The sequence below is a fragment of the Myodes glareolus genome, chromosome 2 (assembly GCF_982192425.1).
Source record: "Myodes glareolus chromosome 2, mMyoGla1.1, whole genome shotgun sequence".
NCBI classification, from domain to species: domain Eukaryota; kingdom Metazoa; phylum Chordata; class Mammalia; order Rodentia; family Cricetidae; genus Myodes; species Myodes glareolus.
Window position 1 is genome coordinate 126,526,030 of NC_142027.1, and position 25,670 is coordinate 126,551,699.

General features: G+C 45.9%; 1 protein-coding gene across 2 annotated transcripts in view; it reads left to right on the forward strand.

Moving 5' to 3' along the window:
• Ptpn11 (protein tyrosine phosphatase non-receptor type 11) overlaps positions 1 to 25,670 on the forward strand; it is a 66,597-nt gene that overhangs the window by 26,940 nt on the left and 13,987 nt on the right. The window contains exons 4-13 of one of the 2 annotated variants that reach the window (XM_048447451.3): positions 785 to 977; positions 2,449 to 2,565; positions 4,769 to 4,882; positions 14,063 to 14,159; positions 16,798 to 16,877; positions 16,979 to 17,137; positions 19,555 to 19,686; positions 23,709 to 23,875; positions 24,736 to 24,803; positions 25,284 to 25,435. In XM_048447451.3, coding sequence (XP_048303408.1) covers positions 785 to 977; positions 2,449 to 2,565; positions 4,769 to 4,882; positions 14,063 to 14,159; positions 16,798 to 16,877; positions 16,979 to 17,137; positions 19,555 to 19,686; positions 23,709 to 23,875; positions 24,736 to 24,803; positions 25,284 to 25,435 — 1,279 coding nt within the window. The remainder of the gene's footprint in view (positions 1 to 784; positions 978 to 2,448; positions 2,566 to 4,768; positions 4,883 to 14,062; positions 14,160 to 16,797; positions 16,878 to 16,978; positions 17,138 to 19,554; positions 19,687 to 23,708; positions 23,876 to 24,735; positions 24,804 to 25,283; positions 25,436 to 25,670) is intronic. The other variant, XM_048447452.3, reaches the window with a different exon arrangement.

The window sequence follows — 25,670 nt, forward strand, 5'->3', positions numbered from 1 at the left end:
AAAAAAAAAAAAGAAGAAGATCCATTCTTATGTGATGTCAACAAACATAGATTCATGATTATTTTGTTTCTTTCATAACTTGTTTATTTGTTGATTGAGTTCAGGTCTTCTACAGGCTGGGCTTGCCTCCTGATGGCTGTGTAGCTGAAGATGACCTTGAGCTCCTCATTTTTTGCCTCCACTTTCCAGTGTATGATGTCTCAGTCAGGGTTTTTATTACTATGATAAACACCACAGCTTGGGGAAGAAAGGGCTTATTTCATTTTACAGTTTATAGTCCGTCATTTAGGGAAGTCAGGACAGGAACTCAAGGCAGGAACCTGAAGGCAAAAACTGATGTAGAGGCCATGAGGGAATGCTGTTTACTGGCTTGTCCTCTTGGTTTGCTCAGCCTCCTTTCTTATAGCACCCAGAACCAACAACGAAAGGATGGCATGACCAGCAGTGGGCTGTGCCCTCCTCCTTCAATATTCTATTGAGGAAATGCACCACATACCAATCTGGAAAGAATATTTTCTCTATTGGGACTCTCTCTTCCCAAATGACTCTAGCTTGTGTGAGATTGTCTCAAAAAAGAAAAACAAACTTTAGTTGTTGTTTTTAACATATCTTTGTCATTTTTCCTATCTGTTTGGGATGCAGAATCTGTCTAGTCAGAACCTCTGCTATTTGGAGGAAGTTGTCTGTTTGGAATGTGTGTTGAGGGGTGCTGGCTTAGTGTGGTACATGAAAAAATGCTGCACACCCCAGCTGAACTCAGCTTCTTTCCTTTTCAAACACTTAGGTGGTTCCATGGTCACTTGTCTGGAAAAGAAGCAGAGAAACTGCTAACGGAGAAGGGTAAGCATGGCAGCTTTCTTGTCCGAGAGAGCCAGAGCCACCCTGGAGACTTTGTTCTCTCCGTCCGCACCGGTGATGACAAAGGGGAGAGCAACGATGGCAAGTCCAAAGTGACCCACGTCATGATCCGATGTCAGGTAGAGCACCAAGGGGATGTGGGTCTGGTGCAGTGGCATCCTGGGGGGGTGGGGGGGGGACTGGCTTCTGCTGAGAGAACACTAGACACCCACACATTGAGATTATCTTATCTTTGTTTGCTTGCTCATGGCTGTCTCTCCTGTGTATGTCTCATCGTTTTGAAGCACTGTTACTTTTTTTCTTTTTGTTGTTGTTATGTTTTTGTTGGTTTTTTTGTTGTTGTTGTTGTGTTTTGTTTTTGTTTTTTTGAGACAGGATTTCTTTGTGTAACCCTGGCTCCTGGAACTTACTCTGTAGACTGGCCTCTAATTCACAGAGATCTGCCTGCCTCTGCTCAGTTGATTTCATTTTTCTGAGATAGGATCTCTCTGTGTATTCCTGGCTGTTCTGAAATTCACTATTATGGTTAGCCAGGCTTGGAACCTACAGATCTCTGCCTACCTTTGCTTCCCTAGTGCTACCACCATGCCCAATTTTCCCTTCTAGTTTTTCTTTTGTGTCCATCTCTGCACATGTTCAGTGCACACTGCCTCTGCTCTGTGGGATTGGCTGTCCTAAGGAGTGTCACAGGTGATTGATACTGTCTGTGGCTTTTCACCCCCTGGGGTCAACAGTCTTCAGCATCCTGTCTATCTAAACATGTGCAGGCTTTCTCGTCCCATCTAGCTTCACAGCTGTGTATGTGACATTACATGAGCACTGATGCCACACTAGGCATTTTTGAAGGGTCTGGAGGTGATGGGAAATGTCTTGCAACCTATGGAGCTTTTATTTGATTTCAATTTAATTAACTTTTGTATCATTTTTTGTCTTTGATGATGGGATGAAACCTAGCACCTGTTCCACCACTGAGTATTCCCAGCCTCCACCCTACCCCTCATCAGTGCTATGTCACAGTACTGTGGATATTGGGAGTCAGTCTCTGGGCTTCCATTAATAGTGTATAGTTTTTTGCAGACAGGCTCATTAAGTGTACCCATCACCTTGTAACACTTCAGATGTTCTCTTGGCAAATCTCCAGTGTATGTAACCCTGTCCACTGTTGTCACCATGCTGTGGATTGGGGTTCTTGAACCTGTTCACCATACAGAGAGGGTCTGTGTGTCACCATTAGCTTCTCCTGCACCCTTCATAGCCAGCCACCATTTGATCTCTTGTATTGGATTTTTTTTTTTTGAATCTACACATAAATGAGGTGGCACATGTTCCTTTCAGCACTTGGCTTATTTGATTTCTTGGGAGGGCCTCTTGCCTCACCCACTTGTCACCAATGACAAGACTTTCTTCTCAAGGTCCAGTGTGGCTCCACTGTGATGACATGGACATGATACATGTGTGTCTTGTTCTCATCATGCCCTCTAGACAGACATGTGGCTTGGTTTTACAAGTTTATAGGTTAAGTGTCACTAAGAACATAGTGACTTCAGGAGAGCATGAGGTAATGAACACCATTTGTTTTGGTTTTGAAAGGAACTGAAATATGACGTTGGTGGAGGAGAACGCTTTGACTCTTTGACAGACCTGGTGGAGCACTATAAGAAGAATCCCATGGTGGAGACTCTGGGTACCGTCCTGCAGCTCAAGCAGGTCAGGAAACTGAAGCTGCTTCTACTAGGAGAATGTTAGCATGGAGTCTCTCACATGTGTGTACGAGTCAGCACCTCATCACTGTGACAAGACTGGTTAATAGGGGCAAGAGCTAAAGGAGTCAGCCCACAGTCACTTGGCCCTGCTGCTTTGGGCATCTGGTGACACTTTTACTATGGTGGGAGCACATGGGGGTTGTTTACCACATGGCTGAGAAACAGAGACAGGAAGGGCCCTGATCTGCTTCAGTGACCTGCCCCCGATTGTCTTCCCTAGTCTTCTAGGTAGACCCTACCTTCTAAAGGTTCTGCTACCTCCTGGTAGCACCTAGGTTGGGATCAGACCTTCAACACGTGGCCCGTTGGATGATATTCAAGATCCTTAGTGTAATGCAGAAGTAGATAGTATATCAGCAGTTCCTCTACTGTGCCAGTCTTCAGTCGTGGCTGGGCATGCAATCTCTAGTTTCTTCATTCCCAAATCACCTCCTTTAGTATTTGGAAACATCTAGATGCTGTGTCATTTCCACATCTGTGAAAGACCTCATAGAGTGAACCCAAGGCACACCACACGTGAACTCTGGCATATATGACCTGCCTTCTTTCAGAGGTTTTTGTTTTTTTTCTTCAGCCCTGGGGAATCAAACCTCAGGGATTTGCATGCTAGGCAGAAAGAAACATCCCAGCGCCCACATGTGTAGACTTTATTTTGTCCTTTACTTTTGACAAATAGTCTTGCCATGTAGCCCTGCTAGTCTCATAACCTTCCTGCCTCCATGCTGGGATTATACATATGTACTATTGTGCCCTTTAAAAGAAATCTTCAGTGGCTGGAGAGAGATCTCAGTGGTTGGGAGCACTGGCTGCTCTTTCATAGGACACCTGGCGGTTGGACTCCCAACCGTGTGCAACTCCAGTTCCAGTGATTCTGACTCTTTCCCATAGACATGCAAGCCAAACACCAATGAACATTAAAAAACGAAACAAAACCAGAAGTGTTCACTGCAAATTACTGGTAGTTCCCTTTGGGACACATACTTTCTCAACTTTGAGTCTTTGCTATTTCACATGCGTTTTCTAAAACTTTTTATTGATTCTTTGTGAATTTCACATTATGCACCCCAATCCCACTTATCTCCCCCCATGTTCACTGTCTGCTCCTGCAACTTTCCCTCCAAAAGGAAACAAAAACAAAAATAAACAAACAAAAATAAATCTCAGTGGAAGCTGCTGTGTGTCATGGTATGTCACACAGTAAACCCTTTTGTCCAAACAGCTTCATTTGCAAATGTTCGCTGCAATGAGTCACTGGACTGGGTCGAGGCCTCTGGCTTCTGATACACTATCAATACTGGATCCTCACCCAGAATCCTCTCGAATAGCTTGTTGTTGCCCTGTGTGTTGATATGCTGCAGCTGTGGTTCTGCAGGACTTCACGTGCTCCAGCAGTTCATGGATGGGGTAGATGCCCAGAATGTAGGTTTGGGTGGGAGCTAAGTTGGTTACCTTCTCACCAGGGCCAGCTCTTCTGATTTGCCCAGATGAAGGGAGGGGCCCGTTCTACCGGTGGCAGCTGGCAAGGGGCAGGACAGGCTCTCCTGAGCTCAGCTGTTTCACTTTTATGAGAGTGGTCCCATCTGGAAATCATGCTGTGATTTAACAATCAAATCTAGAAATCTAGGTTTGAAATTGCATTGTCTGAGCTCCTAATATGTTCATTGAGAATGAAGAGACTTCTGATGGAACAGAAGAGAAAGTGAAAGTTCATTTCCAAATGATCTTGGGGCTCAGGGTGGCTCAGGTAGAGTGTTGGTGTTTTTGAGTTCTATCCCTGCAGCCCACCTAAACAAGGAAGAGGAAAACCATCTCCTCAGTACTGCCCCTGATCTCCACACGTGTCACTGTCAGGCCACGTGCACACACATCGCATGTACCACACACACATGTACGCATGCACCGACACACACAGAGATACGCATCACTCACAAACACATGAACACACTACACAAACACAACCCGTATGCATGCATGAATACACGAATGCACACATGTATATACAAGTGCACACAGGCACACATAGGCACACACATGAACACATTTGGGATGTTGCGCATCCTGCCTTTGCTTTTGTGAAGTCTTTTTCATTCTGTGTTAACACTGTTAAACATGTTTTCTTCCTTTCCCACCACTGCTGAACACAACAGCCCCTCAATACAACTCGTATTAATGCTGCTGAAATTGAAAGCCGTGTTCGAGAGCTAAGCAAGCTAGCTGAGACCACAGATAAAGTCAAACAGGGCTTTTGGGAAGAATTTGAGGTAAGTCACTGACAGGTTGGTTTTATGTGAGTTATTAAGTGCTTTTTTAACAGGTGAGAAGAATGTCTTTCCTGTGACATGGAGCAGGTCTCTCAGGGGACTTGTTTGAAGCAGAAAGGCATTGTGTTCCTGGGAAGGGGTTGGCAGCTTGTCCCAGATGGATGAGCCAGCAGCTCTATTTGTTGGTTCAGACCACTGGCAGGACCCCAGAACCAAAGGATCGAAGTCCTCTGGCATCCAAGGGGCTTCAGACAAACTGAAGCTTCCTTGCTTTTAGTGAAATCAGGAGAAGGGCCCAGGTTCGTTTAGCTGTGAGTTCACACTAATAACAGGGAAGTTAAGGGGTTCAGGTGTGAGCCTTCCCTGTGGCCCTGTGTGCTCATAGGCTGCTGACTCATGTATCCTCCTCTGATCTTTTTTCTCTTCTTGTGCGTTTGTCTGGAGCTTCGGCCTCTTTCCTTCCACAGTCATACTCCCATGTCACTCATGCTTGCGTACAGGTCATTTCATGTTTTTTTTTTTTTTTTTTTTTTTTAAATTTTCCCAAACAGGGTTTCTCTATGTAGACCTGGCTGTTTTGGAACTCACTGTGTAGACCAGGCTGGCCTTGAATTCATAGAGATCTGCCAGCCTCTGCCTCCTGAGTGCTGGGATTAAAGATGTGTGCTGCTATGCCCAGCTTAAAAAATATTTTTAATTTATTCTTTAATAGTTTGGTATACAGCTATTTTGCTGATTCCTACCCTCTTCCATTTCCACTCTTCTCTCTCCACTTTCTGTTTTACAGGAGTGGTTAGGCTGTGCTTTGTATAGGACTTGAGGATTCACAGCTTTGTGTGCCACCAGGAGTACTAGTTTCATTTCATAGAGGAGTGTGAGATCAGAGAGGTCTAGTAGATTACCCACCTTCTTTAGCACAGATGCTGATAATCCTAGCCCCGGGGATGGGTCCATTCTAGAACATTACTGGTGCTTGCTCCGCAGTGATGGGTCTGGTCTCATACTAGGCATTGGGGTGGACTCTTCAAACACCATGGAGAGGCACAACAGACAGGGTCTCCACCTTTTGCAAGTTTCTTGTTGGAAGAGAGAAGCAACAGGGATGAGGGTGTCAGTGAAAGTGTGATGAGAGCAGAATAAGCCATGGGGTCATCTTTAAATTCTTTATTTAGTTATTGGTCCTGTGGATCAAATGCAGGACTTTGTGCCGGCAGAACATATTACTGAGCTGTAACCCATCCGTGTTACCTCTTTTTTAAAAAGCTTGTACCTCCATACTTACCAATCAAATACTGCCTTCCTTCCTTCCTTCCTTTCCTTCCTTTCCTTCCTTCCTTCCTTCCTTCCTTCCTTCCTTCCTTCCTTCCTTTCTTTCTTTCTTTCTTTCTTTCTTTCTTTCTAGATTTATTTATTATGTACACAGTATTCAGCCTCCATGCATGCCTGCAGGCCAGAAAAGGGCACCAGATCTCATTACAGATGGTTGTGAGCCACCATGTGGTTACTGGGAATTGAACTCAGAACCTCTGGAAGAGCAGTCAGTGCTCTTAACCTCTGAGCCATCTCTTCAGCCCCATTCATTTCTTTTTATTCAGTTAAAAAAAAATAATGTTCTCCAGCATATTAATTACTATAAAATAAAGGGTATCTTAATAACAAATTTCAGCATAAAGGTTAAGAGAAAGAGGAGCTGGGGAGATGACTCAGCTGTTGAGAGATTGTTGCACTTGTAGAGGGCCAGAAGTCTTAATTGCTGAGTCATCTTCTCAGTGCTCAACCCTGGGTCTTCTAACTGTTTTAGTGATCTAGGACAGGGCCTTCTCATCCAGTTTTGGCTTGGTTACCTTAAAGAGAGAGGAGATGATAGGTTACAGCTTGAGTTAGACATGTTCAGGTTTGGCCTCAAACACAGCCTGTACCATTTCAGCCAGAAGCCAGTCCTGCTTTGGGGGTGGGGGTGGGGGTGGAGGCTGCCCTGCCAGGCCCTTATCTCAGGTCAGGAGGTGAGGGAGAAGCTGGGAGTTTGCCACCCTCCATGTCTGTCTTGACCCTTTTCTCTATCTGCACCTGTTAAGGATCTGTCTTGCTCCTAGTCCCTCACTTCCCTCCCAATGCTGGGATTCCAGTATGTACCACCTGCCCAGCTCACCCTTTGCTGTGGCCATGGAAAACAAATTATAGATGCCCCCCCTCTTTGATGAATCAAATTCAGCTCACATTTTATACATGAATAGCAACATAAAAGGGCAAAAATGAGTTGGCTTTGTGTGTGTGGTATGGAAAACAATGAGAGTACCATCTGTACTGCCAGGGCTGGACACTGTTGGAGCATTGAGGTCCTGCAGATGGAGCTGTCTGTGTAGATGAGGGCCTGCTCATGAGATCTCTTATTACCCCTGCCTGCCTCTCTAGTTCTGTCAGCTTTAAGAAACTGCTGCCCCTTCAGGCTGGAGTCAGGGGCATGAGACTAAGGACCAAAAGGCTACTGCAGGGAGTTGGAAGTGCACTCTCATAATTTCTATCCCCATGAGACTTATTGAGCCACATCTGCAGGATGCTGTTATGTTAGTGAGCACATCAGAATTGCTTCCTTGAGGATGATTAATGCAGCATCCTGTCTGTCTCAGGACACTCTAATGGGGGGACCCAGCCTCCTCAGGTGCTCTAATGGGATGAACTCAGTACACTCAGTTGGGGAGTCCCACCATTTTTAGAACACTTTGTTGGCGGAATCCCACTTTTCTCCATGTGTTCTGATGGTGTTTCAAAGGAGCCCGAATTCTACAACTTGAGTTGCTGTAGGGTGCCATTATTAGAAGGATAGGCTGGAGAAAGCAGGCTGTGAAGCTACCAGCTTTTACTTGGGGCATGTTAAGAGGGTTTTTGTTTTTTGATACCTCTTCAGTCTTCAGCTTTCTCCTCTGGGAGTTTTCCCAGGGGAATCTTCCCTATCCCCCATCCCCAGTGTAAGCTGAGTACTTCCTATTGAACGTGTGCATAGGAATTTGTGAGTAATCCATGTTGCTATTGTTTTAATGCACTATAAATCCATAGAAACAGTAATGTTAGTGAGTCTGTTGGGGGAAGGAATGCTTTGCCAAGATGAAGCTGCTGGGGGAACAAAAGGGTTTGTGCCATCTAGGATGGTGACACAATGAGGACCCCATGGCAGAACCTGCCTGCTTGTAGCCAACCCCCTACCCAGTCCAGCAGACAGAACTCTCACTTCCCCACTTTCAAGTAGGCTTCAGATAAAGTTTTGTGTATGCACTGAACCCGAACTCTTCAAGCGCTGTCTTGTGTTCAGGCCCGGGGTCTAGAGTGGGTGGTTTGCTGGGCTTTATTTTGTTTTGTTTTTTAGGTTTTTTTTTTCTTTTTTTTTTTTCGAGACAGGGTTTCTCTGTAGCTTTGGAACCTGTCCTGGAAGTCACTCTGTAGACCAGGCTGGCCTCGAACTCACAGAGTAAGATCCACCTGTCTCTGCCTCCCGAGTGCTGGGATTAAAGGCGTGCGCCACCACTGCCTGATTTGGGCTTTGCTTTGAGATAGTGCAGAGAGTGAGATCTCTGAACATACATGCCTCAGGTATTGTGATTTAGGCTCACAGGGCCGGGTTGCAGAAAGATTTTAGTTTCCAAACTCCATGTTTCTTATTCAATCTGAAACACATGACAAAGGGGGAAAAATCCAACAGACAAAAACCCCAAATCCCAAATAGACAAAATTATAGAACATTTGTTTCACTGGAGTTACATTTCCCATTAAAGTAAACTCCTTTTCCTTAGTAATCTCAGTAATCTAGAGTGCAGTCTCTCCTGCCTTCAGAGGTCACCTGGCCTGGCCTGGCCTGCATCTTTGCTGGCCAGAGGCTGGGAGGATCCTGGGGCCTTCACCTGCATTCCTCTTTGATTTCTCCACAGTGATTCTGTCCTGCTTACAGGCACTGTGACTCTCCTCAGGTGACTTTACTGAAACAAACCTTTTAGGTGCACCCCAGGGCTCTGTCTAGAGTAATAATTCTTGCTGGTGATCTCTAGTGGACGTTTTCCCCTGGTGACTAAGCAGTCAACATTGAAGGACAGCCCCCAGTCAGGCTCCAGCTGCAAACTCCAAATGTTCCAGGTCACAGGTTTGTAGCAAACCAGAACCTTCTCTAGAGACTCAAGTTTGAAAAAAGAGCACCATATTGTTTGGAAGAGCAGTTTCAGGGTCTGAGATTTCTTTCCTTGTTTAATCTAAGCTTGGTACTGTTTCCTACACCATAGCTCTTCCTCTGTTCCTGTTCCTACACCCTAGCTCTCCCTCTGTTCCTACACCCTAGCTCTCCCTCTGTTCCTACACCCCAGCTCTCCCTCTGTTCCTACACCCCAGCTCTCCCTCTGTTCCTACACCCTAGCTCTCCTTCTGTTCCTACACCCTAGCTCTCCCTCTACTGCCCCGTTTCTACACCATAGGTCTCTCTGTGCTGCTCCCCTGTCCCTACTCTGATGCCGCCCTATTTCTGACACCATACTTCTCCCTCTGATTCCCTCTCATTCTTTTCTTTTAGGGTTTAGGGTTTTTTGGCTGTGGCTCTGGACTATCCATGCCCATATGCTCTTTCCTTTCTGTTACCCCTTGACATGGATGACTATACTGCTTCCTCTTAGGTCATGAGTGGCCCTGCTGCAGCTTCTGTTTTTTTTTTTTTTAAGCCCTTTACTTCTTGAACCTTACTTATTTTTTGTGGTGTCCCTTGTGTACTGAGATGACACATTGAAAAGAGGTCAATGGGATTTTTTTGTTACTTGAGACAAGGTCTCATGTATCCCAGACTGGCCTGGTCTCAAACTCATAAGGCTGGGGAGACCTTGAACTCCTTGTTTCTACCTACTAAATAGCCAGTTTATGCAGTGCTGGGGATTGGACCAAGGGCCTTGTGTGTGCTGGATAAGCCTCCTACCAACTAAGGTACATGATCAGCACCTTTTCCCTTTTTTTTCAGTATTTGGGACAAAGCCTTTGTTGACCTCAAACTAAGTATTGGGTTCACAGACATTCACCAGCATGCCTTGCTTTCTTTTCAGTTTGAGACAGGGTCTCTTCTTTTCCCTCTTCATCTCCTTCCCCTGCCGGCTCCCCATTCCTTCAGGTTTCCTGCCATAGGAGCGTACCCCCATTCCTTCTTGCTGACTGTTCTGCGGTTCCTGCATTCTTTTCCTGCCTCCAACTCAGCATGTGACTGAGCCTCATTTAGCCCAGCACCTGCAAGCTTGTGTTGCTTTGGTGCTCTGATTTCATGGTTTGAGAGTTTCTCACTCTATTCACCTGTCTTTGCTGCAAACTCGTGTTTTCCAAACAGGCCATTTTCCTCTAGAGACCAATGTTTCTTTTTCTTGGTCTTTGGAGGTTCTGCATTACTCTGGAGCTGAAGGTGTGGTCCTTGGTGCCCCTTGATGCAGTTTTCTTTTCTTTCTCTCATGACTAGACATTGGAAGTCCTCCTGTTCCCTCCTAATGTGTGTCTGTCTTTCTTGGGAAGGAAGGCATTTTTATCATCTGTGTCCTGTTGAACGTTGAGCCAGGTGGACATCTAGTTGTATCCCCAGATGCTTGGAGAGATATGTGCCAATCCAGGTCGGCTCAGGTGGGCAGGGGATAGAGACAGGATTCCAGCCTGATGCTCAGGTCTCTGCCTCTGTTCCATCCAGCCTCTGCCTCTGCCCCTGTGATAGTCTGCCCCTTTATGATAGTCTCAGCATTCACACCTTTCAAGAACCTTCAGTTGCTCCCTGTTTCCTTTTGAAAGCATGACATTTTCATTTCGAAGAACCAATAATCTGATTCTCAGAAAAGAAACTTGTCTCCAGGGTTGAGGCTGGTAAATGGTTTAAGCTTCGGGATTTCTGGCTTCATGTCCCATTCTGAGTTGGCTGGGTTGTGCTTCCTTCCTCTAGCCTGAGATTATTCTGCCTGACCCTCTAGTCCTTTGCCATATTCCTGACTCCTGTCTCTCCTCACTTCCTTAAACTTCCTGTTACACAGTATCTAGATGTGCTGCCCAATCTCTTCCCTTGCCTTTCCTAGTGCTGGAGTATCCAGTGCTCCCTTCATTTCTGTACGGCCCTGTGACTTCTTCAGGAGAGCTGTCCCACACCCAGCACAGATGAATGAAGCATTGTCTTTCACAGAGCTTTTTGAGTGTATGAGTGTTTCCCCTAATATATGTATATGTTCCACATGTATGCAGAACCTATTGAGGTCAGAACAGGATCCCTGAAACTAGAGTTATAGAATGTTGTGAGCTGCCATGTAGGTGCTGGGAACTCAACCGGGGTCCTCTGGAGGAGCAGCCAGTGCTGCTGGGCCATCTCCAGTCCCTCATAAAGCTTTTTTGGGTTGCATACTGGAATGGTGCCTCTCTACCTCTGGCTGTGTTTGAACTTCTGCAGTTGGCCTACCAGTTGCCTCTGCCTCTTTTCTCAGCTCATGGTTTGGTTGTAATTCCTGGGGAAAGGATATTGTCACCCTGTGTCCCAGTTTTGCTTTTTGCTGTTTGCCTCTGCCTTGTCCTTAGCACAGCTGCTGAGTGATAGTGCAGCCCCACAGGAGTGAGTGGGGTACTGCAGAACACAAACCTTTGGGGAGTTGTCTTTCTTTTGGGTAGGGCTACTAGATACAATTGGACTCCTGCCCCCATTAACCTGATGCCCAGAAGGAAGTGGGTCTTGGTGGAGGCTAGCTGCAAATCTTGGGTAGAGCTGGGGACAGAGGATAGACAGTCCTAACTTCTGAGTTCTTATTGGTTGGACAGCTAGTGGCCCTCACTGTAGAAATGGAAAGGTCTGGATGGTTTCGGTCCTGGACATGCATGGGGAGGGGTGGTAGAGCAATAGAGAAAAAGCTGAGGTAGGCATTATTATCCATTTGCTATCCCTGAAGGTTGCTATCTGCTAGTAGTCCCACTGCCTGCTCACAGGGCCTGGATTTTACCCCTCTGGGGACCTCCAGGGCTCACAGCCGGTCCTGACATCCACAGCAGAGCTCCTAATGGGCAGTCCAGCAAATGCATGGGATTGTGTTGATGAAGGTGCCCTGACCTGAACTCTAGAGTTTACTCTGGCACCCCAATTGCAGTAGCTAAGATGAACCAGGGGGGCACAGGGCCCCACCTTTTACAAATCTTCCCTGGTACCTGTACTTATGAGTAAATGTCACGTGAGGTTTGGCCCATAGGTGATGGTCAAAGTTACTGCCAAGTTTAAGCAAAGCTGCAGATCCTCTAGTTCCTCACTCTACTGCTGTTGAAGTGATGGATCTCTCAATACTTGAACTTCTTTTTGAACATCATCCCTATGACCTGTCTAAACATCAAGGTCTAGAGTTGCCTTTGTGGGCCAGTTCGAGGTCAGGGAACATCAGCTCCCAGAAGGCAAATGACTTTAGTTACTTGATCGGAGCTCATTAAGAAAAACTTGAATAAGCATTGCTCTGTTCAAGTTCTGCACACTTTGTTTTCTTTCTGTTCGGGTCCTAGCTAAAGACTTTTGTTACTCCTTACAAAGATCTTCCCAGGTAGCTGCTTTGGCATTGCATAGAGGAAAGAAACCTTTTCATTTTTTTAGCTGCCTTTCACTTTATTTGTCTGTTTCGGGTCTCAGTGGTCAATCACTGACCTAGCATATGCCAGAGACCCTGGACTCCATCCTCAGCATCACAGAATCCACAAGCTAGGCATGCTGAGAGATAATGAAGAGAACTTCTTTGTCATTCTGAAAATGAAACCTACTCCCTGACTGTGCCTCAGTCTGCCCTGCCCTTCTCTGGACTGTCCTTGCTACCTTCTCACTTCTGACTGGGTCAGTTAAATTATGGCTGCCTGATTTATCTCTTTCTTTGATGGTGTCCCCAATTCTTTGCCCCCATAGAGCTGTCCGGCATTTTCTTCTGGAGGCCATCCTTACTCCCTGCCCTGTCCTTCTAGGCCTGACTCCCCGCATCTTGTCCAGGTTTCCCAGGGGAAATGAAAGCCACAGGCTTCTGGACACAGCTGTCATTGAGATGCTGACTTGGGTTTGACATGAGAGGACTCTGATGCTTTACCAACAGTTGCCTTCCTCCAGTGGCACCAAGCTGCTTCTGCCTCTTCCAGTGTCCACATTCTAAGACTGCCATGGGGCTTGTCGTGATTGAGCCAATCCTAAACTCCTGAAGTACATGGCTCATGTGCTGCTTACATATCCCAGCTCTACTAGTGCGGCCTTCCGTGTCTCAAAAGGCCTTTCTGCTACACATATTGGAGAAAGTTTAGGGGCAAAACAGCAAAGGAAACAGATCAAATCAGTCAGTCAAACAAACAAATGACCAAACAAAAGGACAAGAATTTCTGAACTCCGCTTCCCTGCCCCCTCCTTGATGTGTGTGCTGTTGCCCAGTTAAATGTAAAGCATGTGGCTCACATCCTACGCTGTGAGAGTTTGACCAACTGTGACCATCTTCCTAGGTGTTAAATAGTCTCTAGACTGACTCTGTAGAGTCGTAGAACGACCAAGTTCTTCTGTGTGACTGGGTAGTAGAGTTTTGTTCCTCATTCCTTCCCAAGTTTGTGTTGTGGTCCAGGCTGGGTTCATTCCTGGATCCTCCCTCTTGAACACTGGATGATATGACATTATAACTGGGTGGCCCATGATGACTTAGGAATCCTTCTCTTGCTGGCATAGTTCACTGTGAGTGCTTCTGTCAGGTCATGCTGTGGGGATGGATGTTGTTTCCATGGGCCTGACTACACCCTGACTACAGGGTGAACCCTTAAAGCAGAACACGGGCCAGGCTGACTTGCTTCTCTTTCCTTTCTTCTCCTCTTCCCTCCCCCTTTCCTTCCTTTCGCTTTCCCCTTTCCCCTTCCCCATTTCTTCCTTTTCTTCTCCTCTCTTCTCCCTTCCCCTCTTCTTCAATTTTTTTTCCTTTTTTAAGCGAGTACTTTTTATATCCATGTTTATTTTTCACATTTATTGATTTACTTTTGTGCATGTGCATGGATGTCTCATGCCATGTGTGGAGGTCAGAGGACACCTTTCACAAGTTTTTGTCTTTTGAACTGAACACAGGTCTTCAGATGTATACAAGTGCCCTTACCCACTGAGCCATCTCAGCCCTATTTTTTGGATACATTTGATACATATTTACTTTTCTTTGCTTCTAGACGCTACAACAACAGGAATGCAAACTTCTCTACAGCCGAAAAGAAGGACAGAGACAAGAAAATAAAAACAAAAATAGATACAAAAACATCCTGCCCTGTGAGTATCAATCCCCTTCCTCAGTAGCAGTCACAGTACCTGGGGTCACATGCTAGCTAATAGATAACCAACCATAATGGGGATGGATGTCCTCTTAGTACCAGTAAAGCTGTAGTAGGAGGCCCTCTATGACCATCTCTTGCTCCTTTATTCCTCTTCTACCTACATGTAACAACCCCAAGGCTCGTGGTGACTCAGTGTCAGACTAAGGCATGTGTCTCAGATCTGAGAGTTGTCTCTGCTCCTCGTGACTTGTCTGTAAGTTAGGTGTAGGTACACCTCCCTCTGGGCCTCGATTTCTCATTTGAAGAGAGGAGAACCTACTGGGCTTATCACCTTCTGTTGGCTCAGCTTCTACAGATAAGGCACCTTGTGAGTGCCACAGAATTGGGCCTCCCTGTAGCCTGCACCAGTGAGAACCCCATCTTTACACAAGTTGGAGCTCATCTCTCCATGGAGGTGACTCTGCTGTTGCACATCCTGATGTGACCTAAGCTGTGACTAGTGTGGGCACAGAACAGGGTGTTCTGTTCTATTTTGGAGTGCTGGGGATTGAACTCCAGACCTTCCACACTCAAGGTGAGCATTCTGCCACTGTGCTATATCTCCAGCCCTCTTGGTGCTTTTATTTCTCTGTGTGTGTGTGTTCCACATGACTAGCTATCTGTAGGTGAGGATGTGGTTCCGGAGAAGATGAGGTGGGGGACAACGAGGAGGCATTGCTCTCATGAGAAAAGTAAACAGGAGTTTGCAGAGAAGTGTGTGTAGCTAGCTGTCGAGAAAGGGGTCCTGGCAGTCTTGGGGAGGCTCTTTGTTTTTGTTTGTGTTTTTTTTTTTTTTTTTTTGAGACAGGGCGTGTAGCCTAGGCTGTCCTGGAACTCACTCTGTAGACCAGGCTAGCCTTGAACTCACAGAGGTCCTCCTGCCTCTGCCTCTCAAGTGCTGGGATTAAAGGTGTGTACCACTACCACCCAGCTAAAATAAATTTTAAAAAATTTTGTTTTTAGAGACAGGGTTTCTCTGTGTAGTCTTAGCTGTCTTGAAACTTGCTCTGCAGACCAGGCTGATCTCAAACTCACAGAAATCTGCCTGTTTCTGTATCCCAAGTGCTGGGATTAAAGGCGTGCACCACCACAGTCTGGTGAGCTTCATTTTATTTCTTAAGTTTTTTCCTCTCTGAGCTCTGCTGGTTCTCACTGTAAAGTGCAGCTGTAGGAAAGCTGAAGGAAGCAGCTGCTCACAGTTTCTCAGATGACCTATCTACTGCTGTGGTAATTAATGATCCCATCAGATGTTTCCACTGAGTCCTTTCTTTTTTTCTTTTTTTTCTTTTAATGTTGGTAATTGAACCCAGGGCCTTGCTACACCAGCCCTTAAAATTTTTGTTTTGCGACAGTTTCCCTAAGCTGCCCAGGCCTTGAACTTTTTTTATTTTGTGACAGTTTCCTTAAGTTGTCCAGGCCTTGAATGATTCTCCTGTTTCATCCTTCTGAGTAGCTGGGATTCTAGGCCTGCACCATCCTATGAGCCCTGTTGCTAATTCCCGTTGTAAAATATGTTGTTTTTGATAGAACACTCAGATTTTTATACCAATAATGTATTTTGGTATAGATTAGAACAACTGATACTTTATAAATTCTGTTTTATAGGTTCTATTTATTACTCTGCCTCTTTAAGAAACTTTTTATTATGAGGAATTTGGAATATATTAACAAATAGAAGCTGAGTGTAGCTGTTGCCCAGCTTCAGCAACAGCCAGCTTGTGTGTAGTCTTGTTTTGTTTATTCTTTTTTTTTTTCTGGTAGTGTAAACTGCTTTTATTCTCGACATTGTATTTCCTACCCTATACCTTCTTCAAGAGTCTTTTTTTTTTAAGTAATTTTATTAAATTATAAAAGTTTCCATTTCCACCCCTCTTCCCACCACTCTCTCACTCCCCCCACTCCCTCTCCTCCTCCCTCTCCATCCCTAAGAGCAGTCAGGGTTTCCTGCCCTGTGGGAAGTTCAAGTTCCTCCCCCCTCCCTCCGGGTCCAGGAAGGTGAGTGTCCAGACAGACTGGATCCGCAAAATCCAGTATATGCAGAGGAAACAAGTCCCAGTGCCATTGTCAATGGCTTTTCAGAAAGACTCCGGGCCAGCCACATTCAGAGAATCCGGCCACATTCAGAGAATCTGGTTGGATTGTTTTGTTTATTCTGATCCACTTCTCTTTCCCTGGATGATTTTGAAGAGATTAGATGTCATTGTTGGTATTTTAATCTCTTTAAAAACAAAAGTCATTTGGGGATATAGCTCAGTGCACAGTGTTTGCTTGACACGCTCCAGGTCCTGGGTTCAGTCCCCACCTTTACCACCAAACCCAAACAGGAGGAAAACCAACAGGCACCCAAACCTTTTACTTATGAGAAGTTACAAAAATGACTTAGAAGGTGCTCAGCACACGATCCTTGCCTCCCTCCCCTTGGTGACTCCTGCACCCACAGCATCACCAGACAGATAGTTCTGAGAAAGCACTGTGCTATGCCTTGTCACGTTTTGGTTGATTTTGTGAAGTACTCACTGTTAGCTTGGTTTGGCTTAAGGCTGCCCGGCTTGTGCTGAAGCTCTGAGAACTGACTGTCATCTCTTTCTCCTCAGTTGATCACACCAGGGTTGTCCTGCATGATGGGGATCCTAATGAACCTGTTTCTGATTACATCAATGCGAATATCATCATGGTAAGCTTGACTTTCACTGTGTTTTCTGGTCTTATGTTGCTAGTGTCTTTATACCTGTGACACCACCTTTCAAAGATTTGAAGACTTTTCCTAATTTCTAGCCTGAATTTGAAACCAAGTGCAACAATTCAAAACCCAAAAAGAGCTACATTGCTACTCAAGGCTGCCTGCAGAACACGGTGAATGATTTCTGGAGGATGGTGTTCCAAGAGAACTCTCGCGTCATCGTCATGACCACAAAGGAGGTGGAGAGAGGGAAGGTATGCACTATGTCCCCAGCACCTGATAAAATGTTCTTAAAGTATCGGTTGTGTGGTTCTTCTGCACTGGGTTCCACCCTTAGCTGTACTTTCCCGCAGTAGCTCCATTTTGCTTCTTGGTGGTGCTTGTTTGGAAGCGTCTTCCAATATTAGCACACTGTTAGTACACATTGTCCTGTAGCCTTGTGTTTTGTGCTATGGGCAAACCAATCCTCTAGATGCTGTAGGGTGGTTTTATTCAGCTGAACAGTCCTGTTTTTCCCTTCATTTCTATGCAGACTGTGGCCTATGTTTGTCTGAATTAAATGTCAAGAATTGTTGGGTGTCTATGTGTATGTGTTACTTTGGATCAGCCACTTAGCCGCCCTCTAGAACTGTCAAACCCTGTCCCCTTTCCCCCCCAAACCTCATAGTCTTGAGCTGAGCTCCCCACACTCTTAGGGTGCTATAAGTTCTAGGAACTGTGGGTTCCTAGAAGTCAGTGTGCCACACCTCCAGGAAAGCAAACATCTTGAAAGTCTGTGTTATTTTCGCATAATCTCAAAGTGAAATCCATTTATAGGTTTTTAATGTGGAAGCATCTTGGTTTTTATTTCTGTTCTAGCCAGAGTTTTTGTTTGGATATTCTTTATTGGTTTATAAAAAGATTGAGTGCAATTTTATAGTCATGTGTAGAAACTAACCTGAGACAGATGGGCTCTTGGGAGTTGAGCCTGGCAACTGAGGAGCAAGTGGTTGTGCAGGGTTCTAGTTGGTGTGCTTCTGCATGCCTTCAGCAGTGATGTCAGGTGTCCTGAGTTCCTGGGCAGTTACAAGTCCTTCCAGTCCCACTTACTGCTTGATGCCGTGTAAGAGGTCAGTTGGGCCTGCAGCTGAAGAATTGGGTCAGCCACTATTGGAAGTACAGTTGGAAACTTCAGAGCATATAGATTGGGCAGAGATGGGCCTGGTACTGTGGTCTAGCCCTCACCTCCTTGTATTCTCTGTTGAGGTCTCTGTAGTGCCCCGAGCAGTCCTCTGAATTGATTGTCCAGAAAACAGCACTATACATTGAGGATGATAGAATCCTATCAGATCTGTCAAACACAGACACTCGGTTGGATTTAGATAAGAGACCACACTGTTCTATCAGCCTCTCCTTCCTTGGGTGTCTTCTCTGGGTTAATCACTGAGCTCTGTAGATAACTGTGCTCTTGTTTCTTGTCACCTGTAAGCTGCTCTGTATTTCTAGTCCTGGGTGCAGATTTCTCTTGCTGATGCTGGCATTGTTGGTTTTTGAAAGTGAGTGTTGTAGAAAAAGAGAAACAATATGATTTGCTTCAGACTCGTCACCTGGTAGATGCAAGTTCATCCCTCAGATGGACAAGACCTCTTTTCTTTATATCATTGTTACTATCTTTCTCCACTGCCTGGTGTTTTTTTTGTTGTTCTTGTCTTTTTGTTTCTTTGCTTGTTTGTTTTGAGACTGGGTTTTGCTCTATAGTTCTCACTGGCCTGGTATTTACTATGGAGACCAGACAGGGTTTCTTCATGTAGTCCTGGCTGTCCTAGAACTCAACTTTTTAGACCAGGGTGACCTCAAACTCCTAGAGATCCACCTGTCTCTGTCTCGCAAGTGCTGGGATTAAAAGCGTGCACCCACACACGGCTGACCAGGCTGGTCTTAAAAGTGAAGTAATTTTCCTGTCTCTGCCTCTGGAACTACAAGTGTGCACACTCAACTTTCAGTCCATCTGTTCAGGGTCCCACTATGCAACTCTGGTTGGCCTGGAACTTGTTATGTAGAGCAGGTTGGCCCTGAGCTCACAGAGACCATCTGCCTCTGCCTCCCAAGTGCCGGAACTAATAGTGGAGTTTGCGTGTCCCACCTGTTCTTAAAGCCAGCAGCAATTGCAGACTGTGTTCTTAGTTCTGGGAAGCTGGTGTGTGTGTGTGTGTGGGGGGGTCCGTAGAAGTTTGAATATAGAGAAAACAATGATGGTACAGTGTTAGCATCCTGCTCATTCCCAGATTCCTTCCTTGCTTTCACCTCAGAATGACTGGTGGAGTGCTGGGATTGGAAATTCTGCTTGCTAGGGACAGTCTTGGATTGGCTGATCCCTCCTCTTTGCTTCTGTCATCCTCAGAGCTGACTGGGCAGGTGTTGACTCTGCTTTGGCAGGTGGGCGTTGGGGTGGGGATAGGGTGGGGAACAGGCTGATCTACCACATCTCCTCTCTTCCCTTTTCACCTGCTTTGCTTATTTGAATTATTCCTTTCTTTTCTTGGTAACCTAAGGGAAGGTGGTAGGCTTCTTTCCTTGTTATGTCATGAGCAGGACTGGGACACTTGTTTTCTGCTGGTTTGGACTTTCATTCAGGACTTGGACTTTCATCCAGGGTTTGAACATTAACCTATTTTCCTGTGGTCCCTTCCAGAGCAAATGTGTTAAGTACTGGCCTGATGAGTATGCACTCAAAGAATATGGGGTCATGCGTGTTAGAAACGTCAAAGAAAGTGCCGCTCATGACTACACCTTAAGAGAACTCAAGCTCTCCAAGGTCGGACAAGTAAGTATATTGTCGTATTCTAGAGACTGTGACTTCCCGTGGTTCACAGTCATTGTGGTGCTCCTGCCCGCATTAAACCTTTGTCCTGTCACTCATTGATTGAATGGCTACATTGGGTGCTTTGTAGATGTTGGGTCTGGTTCAGCACTGTGATATCTTGTGAATAAGACAGGCACGGGTCCTGCCTTCCCAGAGCCTGGAGAGATGTGGCTAAATGTAGCTACCAGCTGCTGGCCTTCAGCTCCTGTGACATGTGCTAGAGTGACTAGTAATCAGGGCAGTGGTGCTGCATGCTTTTAATCTCAGCACCTGGAAGGTAGAGACAGGCCTTGTGAGTTTAAGGCCAGACTGGTCTACAGAGTGAGTTCTAGGACAGCCAGGGCTACACAGAGAAACTCTGTCTGGAAAAAACAAAACAGAAAGTGACTGGTACATGAGGCAGGATGCATAGGGGAGGGCCCCTGAAGGGGTGATGCTTGCTGAGATGTCAAGTGGAGGAGCCATGCATGAAAGCAGAAGGAGTATGGAGTACCCTGGGCTTCTCTGAGATCAAGGTCAGTGTGGCAGCTTTTTTTTCTTCCCTCGAGACAGGGTTTCTTTATATAGTCCTAGCTGTCCTGGAACTCACCCTGCAGATCAGGCTGACTTTAAATTCACAGGAATCTGCTGCCCTGTCAGAGGAGTGCTGGGATTAAAGGTGCAGGTGATCACGCCCAGCTTTTGTCAGCTGTTTTTCATGGCTCGTGGCTCAGGATTGGTCATGGAGTGGCTAGCTCTAAAACAAAACAGGATTTGGTTTGGAGTCATTTTTATTTCATATTTAGAAGGGGTTAGTTTAATGTCTTTGGGGACTCCAGGAAACCGCTCTTGTCCTTGTGGATTACATCCATGCACAATGAGAAGCCATGCTTCAGGCCGATGTGCTCATTGTGGCTTCCCCAGCTGTCTAATTGAGTCTTCTGGGCTCAGGTATTATTTGCGTCACATACTGAAGTCTTGGCTTCAGGAAAATGGGATATAGGGCAGGAGAGGTGGGAGGGCATTGAGGAAATGCTCTCTGGTTAGGCCACATTGGGAAGAATCTTTTTTAAAAAAATTAGTTTGACTTATTTATTTATGTACATTATAGTATTTATATTCATCATTATATATTATACTATACATTATATTGTTATTTTATGTTATACTATATACTATACTATATAATATATCCATATAATATATAATATATAATATATTTATATTATACATTATACTATATATTATATTATTGTATATGATATATTATATATTTATATTCATCATCATTATTATTACTATTATTATTATGAGACAGGATTTCACTCTGTATCCCTGGATGGTCTAGAACTGGCTATAGAGACAGGTTGACCTCAAATTCACAGAAATCCTCCTGCCTCTGCCTTTCTGGTGCTGGAATTAAAGGTGTGTGCCACCATGATTGGCTGAATATTTTTATTTTATTTTATTGTGTTTATTTATTTCGTTTGAGACAGTTTCTCATTTTGTAGCCTTGGCTGACTTGGAACTTGCAATATAGGCCAGGCTGGTTTTGAACACTCAGAGATCCACTTGCCTCTTTCCTGTGTGCTGGATTGAAAGATGTACCACAATGTCTAGACTGCTGTTCTTGGTCCTTTGGTTGGGAACCTTCTAGGAAAGAAGCAGTGTCAGGCCCGTGGAAAATCATTTGCAGGACATCGGGACAGTTCAGCTATTGAAGGGAAAAGAGAGACCAAAGTGTCTTCGAATTTAGAAAGTCTGACTGGACAATAGTGTTATGTCAAATGTGAGAAAAGCCGAAAGCAGAGCTGCTGTGTGGACGTCGACTTCCTTCTGGATGCATTGAGTTGAGCCTTTGAGAGGCATATATATACATCAGGTGTCTGGACAGTTGTGAGTGTGACATTTGTTCCTAGCATTGTGCTGCTTGCTGGAGACAGAGCTGGGGAGTAACACAGGTATTGTCCCCACTCTCTCAAGTTACACTCCACTGTCTAGAGTACTTTGAACCCAGGAATCACACACCCTAATATGTCACTATAAAGTGCAATTAGGGCCAAGTCAAAGGATGCAATGTGTTGAGATGGGTCAGGAAGGTGGTTGGTATTAACCCTAGTGATGTAGGTAGCTGGCACTTACCCTCTGCCCTGTAGAACTAGAGGGGCTAAGGCATTTGCAGGTAGAGTTTAGGACCAATTGGAGACTTGGTGGGGCTTGGCTGGAATGGTAGCAGTGGAGCGGGACAGCAGAGGGCTAGCTTGGGATTCTTATAGAGGATGGATTAGGTGGTGGTGAACACAGGATGACCCACAGCCTCCAGACTTCCTGGGTGGGCTGCAGGAGGAGCAACAGGAATCTTGTAGAAATGCCTTTGATCCATGGAAGTGCAAGTATCAGAGAGGCTGAGCAAAGGACAGTGACCCATGCATTGTGGGTGGGCTGTTTCCCTTATAGTGCTGAGGGAAGGAGGAACAGAGCCCAGAGCTGGTGATGAACAGAAAGGGATCTGTTTTCTGTACTCTCTGAAGGTTGTGTGCATGGGGTGCACATGCTACAGGAGGTGTGTTCATCATGGCATACCTGTGGAGGTCAGAGGACAGCTTTCAGAGGTTGGTTCTCTTCTTCTACTGTGGAGATTCTGAGGATTGAACTTGGGTTGTCAGGTTTGGCTTCAGGTGCCTTTACCTACTGAGCTGCTTTGCCAGCTGCCCTCTTGTGAGGTTTCATGATGAACTGCCAGGCTTGTCAGTGTTTCTGAGTAGCAGGCGGTTTCTTTCCCTTGGTGCTAGTGAGAAACCATTTGTCTTGGCTCCCCACCCCCACCTCCTGCTCCCCTGCCTTTTCCTTTGAAAGGTGTGACTGTACTGTGTGACTTTTCTCTGGGTACTGAGGTGCTGCTGCAGGTCTTGTTCCATCTTGCCTACCAGAAGATTTTGAGAGGAAGATGTGGAAGATGTTGGCACACATGTGCCTTTACTGTGGTCTGGGGGGCTAACATGGATCCCTCTGGCTCCTGCCTTGCTGATAACAGATCACCCACTTTTACAGCTCTGATGTACAGTGATGCCTTGACTCAGAAAGGTATTGCTACACAGTGAGTCTGTGCATGCTCCATTTATTTCTCTTGCTGGCTTGTCCGTGACCCATGAAACTATTTGAGTTTCAGGTAACTTAGTAACGACAAGGCAGTTTTCCATGACATCAGCAAATTAAATGTGTGTAGCGCATAAGAGAGTTTTTAATCATGGCAAGAGTCCTTGGATATGAGAAGCTTCATCAGTGGTGATTGGTATTGTAGCCTTCCTCCTTCTGTCCTGTCTTTCCCTTCCTCTGTCCCTTCCTCCCTCTCTTCTTCCTTTCCTTTTATCTGTGGTCCCAGTGGCCCTGGTGCCTCTGTTGGTCCTTGACCATTGTCACTCAGAACAGCCAGGATGTCCTCAGTTCCCAGTTACTTCCTGCTTGCTGGAAGAAGCTCTTTGTTTAGCTCCTTTAATCCCTCTGTGTTAGAAAAGATTTCTTTGTGAATGGATGTGAGGCTTTGAGTTATACAATAGTGACTCTATAGTAAGGAAGGGGCTGCCTGGGATCCCATATAATTCACAGAGCCCATCTTCCAGCTATGACAATGATGTCATGGGTGTGGGTGCCTGTCTGAGGCACTGAGGGTGAGGATACAAGATGACGGGAGCAAATGCTTGAGGGGAGGCCTTGGCAGACTCTGGAGTTGAGTGCCACCTGCCTGAGGAAGAAGGGGAGCATGGCCTAGTGTAATGATTCAGAGCTGCGCTTTGGCTACAGTTAGCCAGAGAACAAATTGCCATGCTGGATGTTTTAGAACATCTGACAGGCAGACTCTCCCTCCAGGCTGGTCCATTAACTCTTGGAGAAGCACTCCTGGGAACCAGAGATTCTGGATTTTCCATTCTTGAAGGTTCTAGGAAAGCTCAGAAGCCACGATTCCTTAACCCTTGATTTATTTAATTCTGTTCTGGCTTTTCTTGGCTCTACTCCAGGGAAATACAGAGAGAACCGTCTGGCAGTACCACTTTCGGACCTGGCCGGACCATGGTGTGCCCAGTGACCCTGGAGGTGTGCTGGACTTTCTGGAAGAGGTCCACCACAAGCAGGAGAGCATCATGGATGCAGGCCCTGTTGTGGTTCATTGCAGGTGACATCCCATCTTGGTTTCTTTTAAACTCAGAGGTCTGGGAGTCTGCTCTCTTTGGAGATGTGACCCAGTCTTCCCAGTACTCTGCTCTTCCAGCCTCCAGTCACTTCCCAGGTGGGGCTCTGGAGGCTGCTCCAGGGTCACATGGCAGAGTGTGTGGGCTATGGGATTGTATTTGGGATGGTTTGTTTCCTAAACTCTCACTTGGACCAATCTAGAAGGGAGGGAAACTTTCATTGTTCAGAGGTTTGTTTTGTTGTTATTTTGTGATAGGATCTCACGATGGAGGCCAGGTTGACCTCCCCTGCCTCTTCCTTTCAATTGCTGGGGTAGGAGGTCTGTACCACCATGACCAGCCTGTTCAGATCCCCCCCCCCCCTTTTTGTTTTGTTTTAAAACCACCATTAATGTAGGCTTTACAGCTGGGTGGCTATTTAGGAAAGAAATGAACACATTTTTTTCTTTGAATGTCTACTATGGCCTTTAAGACAGGAAGCCACAAGTCTGTGGGCAAGTTTCTATGCCCAGAAGTGCCATATTTTTCCAGTTGTTTTCAAGTAAACTTGGGAGTACAGAAAAGATATCGTGTGCTGCCCAGGGCCTCCATGCTCAGCACTGTGAACCTCATGGCAAGCCCCCATTCCACGGATGAGGAAACAAGTATACCCTAGACCTAGAAGCCCGTATCAGAGACAGAGGGAACTGATAGCTTTGGATGGGGTGGGGAGAAACTGATGTGTAGCTATTACCAATGTCGTCTAGACCCACAGAGCAGAGCCGGTGGACATTAATAACTTGATTCCAATGTGAAACCCCCACAAGTGACTCTAGCCTCCTGCTATTTATTCTTCTACCCACAGTGCTGGAATCGGCCGGACAGGAACATTCATTGTGATTGACATCCTTATTGACATCATTAGAGAGAAAGGTAGGTCATCTGGAGGGCAAGAAGGCACAGTTTCAGTTTCTGGTTTGTGAGAGGAGAGTGCCAGGAAAAGTAGCCTGGGAAAAAGAATTCACAGGAGAAAGAAGTGGTCGTTTAAGTGTGGATGAGGTTTACATTCAGTGAGTTCCCCTGTTTAGCTGTTGCTATAAAAACGGTGTCCTAGAGTTCTGCTACCATCACTGTGCCTTCTGTTACCTATGTTGTGAGCCCCTCCAGCCACTCATTCCTTGCCTGTGAGGTGAACAGGCATTCTTGGGAACCAAGGGGCTTTGGACCCTAGCACTTTGTCCTAACAGCTCCTGGCATTGTCCTGAGCATTAGCTCAGGAGTCCTGTTGTGTTCCCCATGACTAGTGGTGTGGGAAAGACTAGCTTTGTGTCCCTTCCTGCTGTGGAGAGTGGGTGTCCAGCAGCTCTCCCTGGCCTCATGCATTCCTGCAGCTTCAGGGTCTTTGTTTTGCAGGTGTGGACTGTGACATTGATGTTCCTAAAACCATTCAGATGGTACGGTCCCAGAGGTCAGGGATGGTCCAGACAGAAGCACAGTACCGCTTCATCTATATGGCTGTCCAGCATTACATTGAGACGCTGCAGCGCAGGATCGAGGAGGAGCAGGTATGGAATGAGGGGCTGGCACATGGGCTCAGCTACAGACCAGGCTGCCTGGACTTGTGCTCTTAGAGTAAGAACATGGGTTTTCTTTAGAAAAGGTTAACAGATTCCCACCCTGGTGGTCTCTCTGGAAGGTATGACCATCCTCTGCCTTCTAGGTCAGGAAGTATGGTGCTATTGTCATAAGCTGACAATCCAAGGGAGACAGTCCATACAGAAAGGAAGTGACTTTTACATG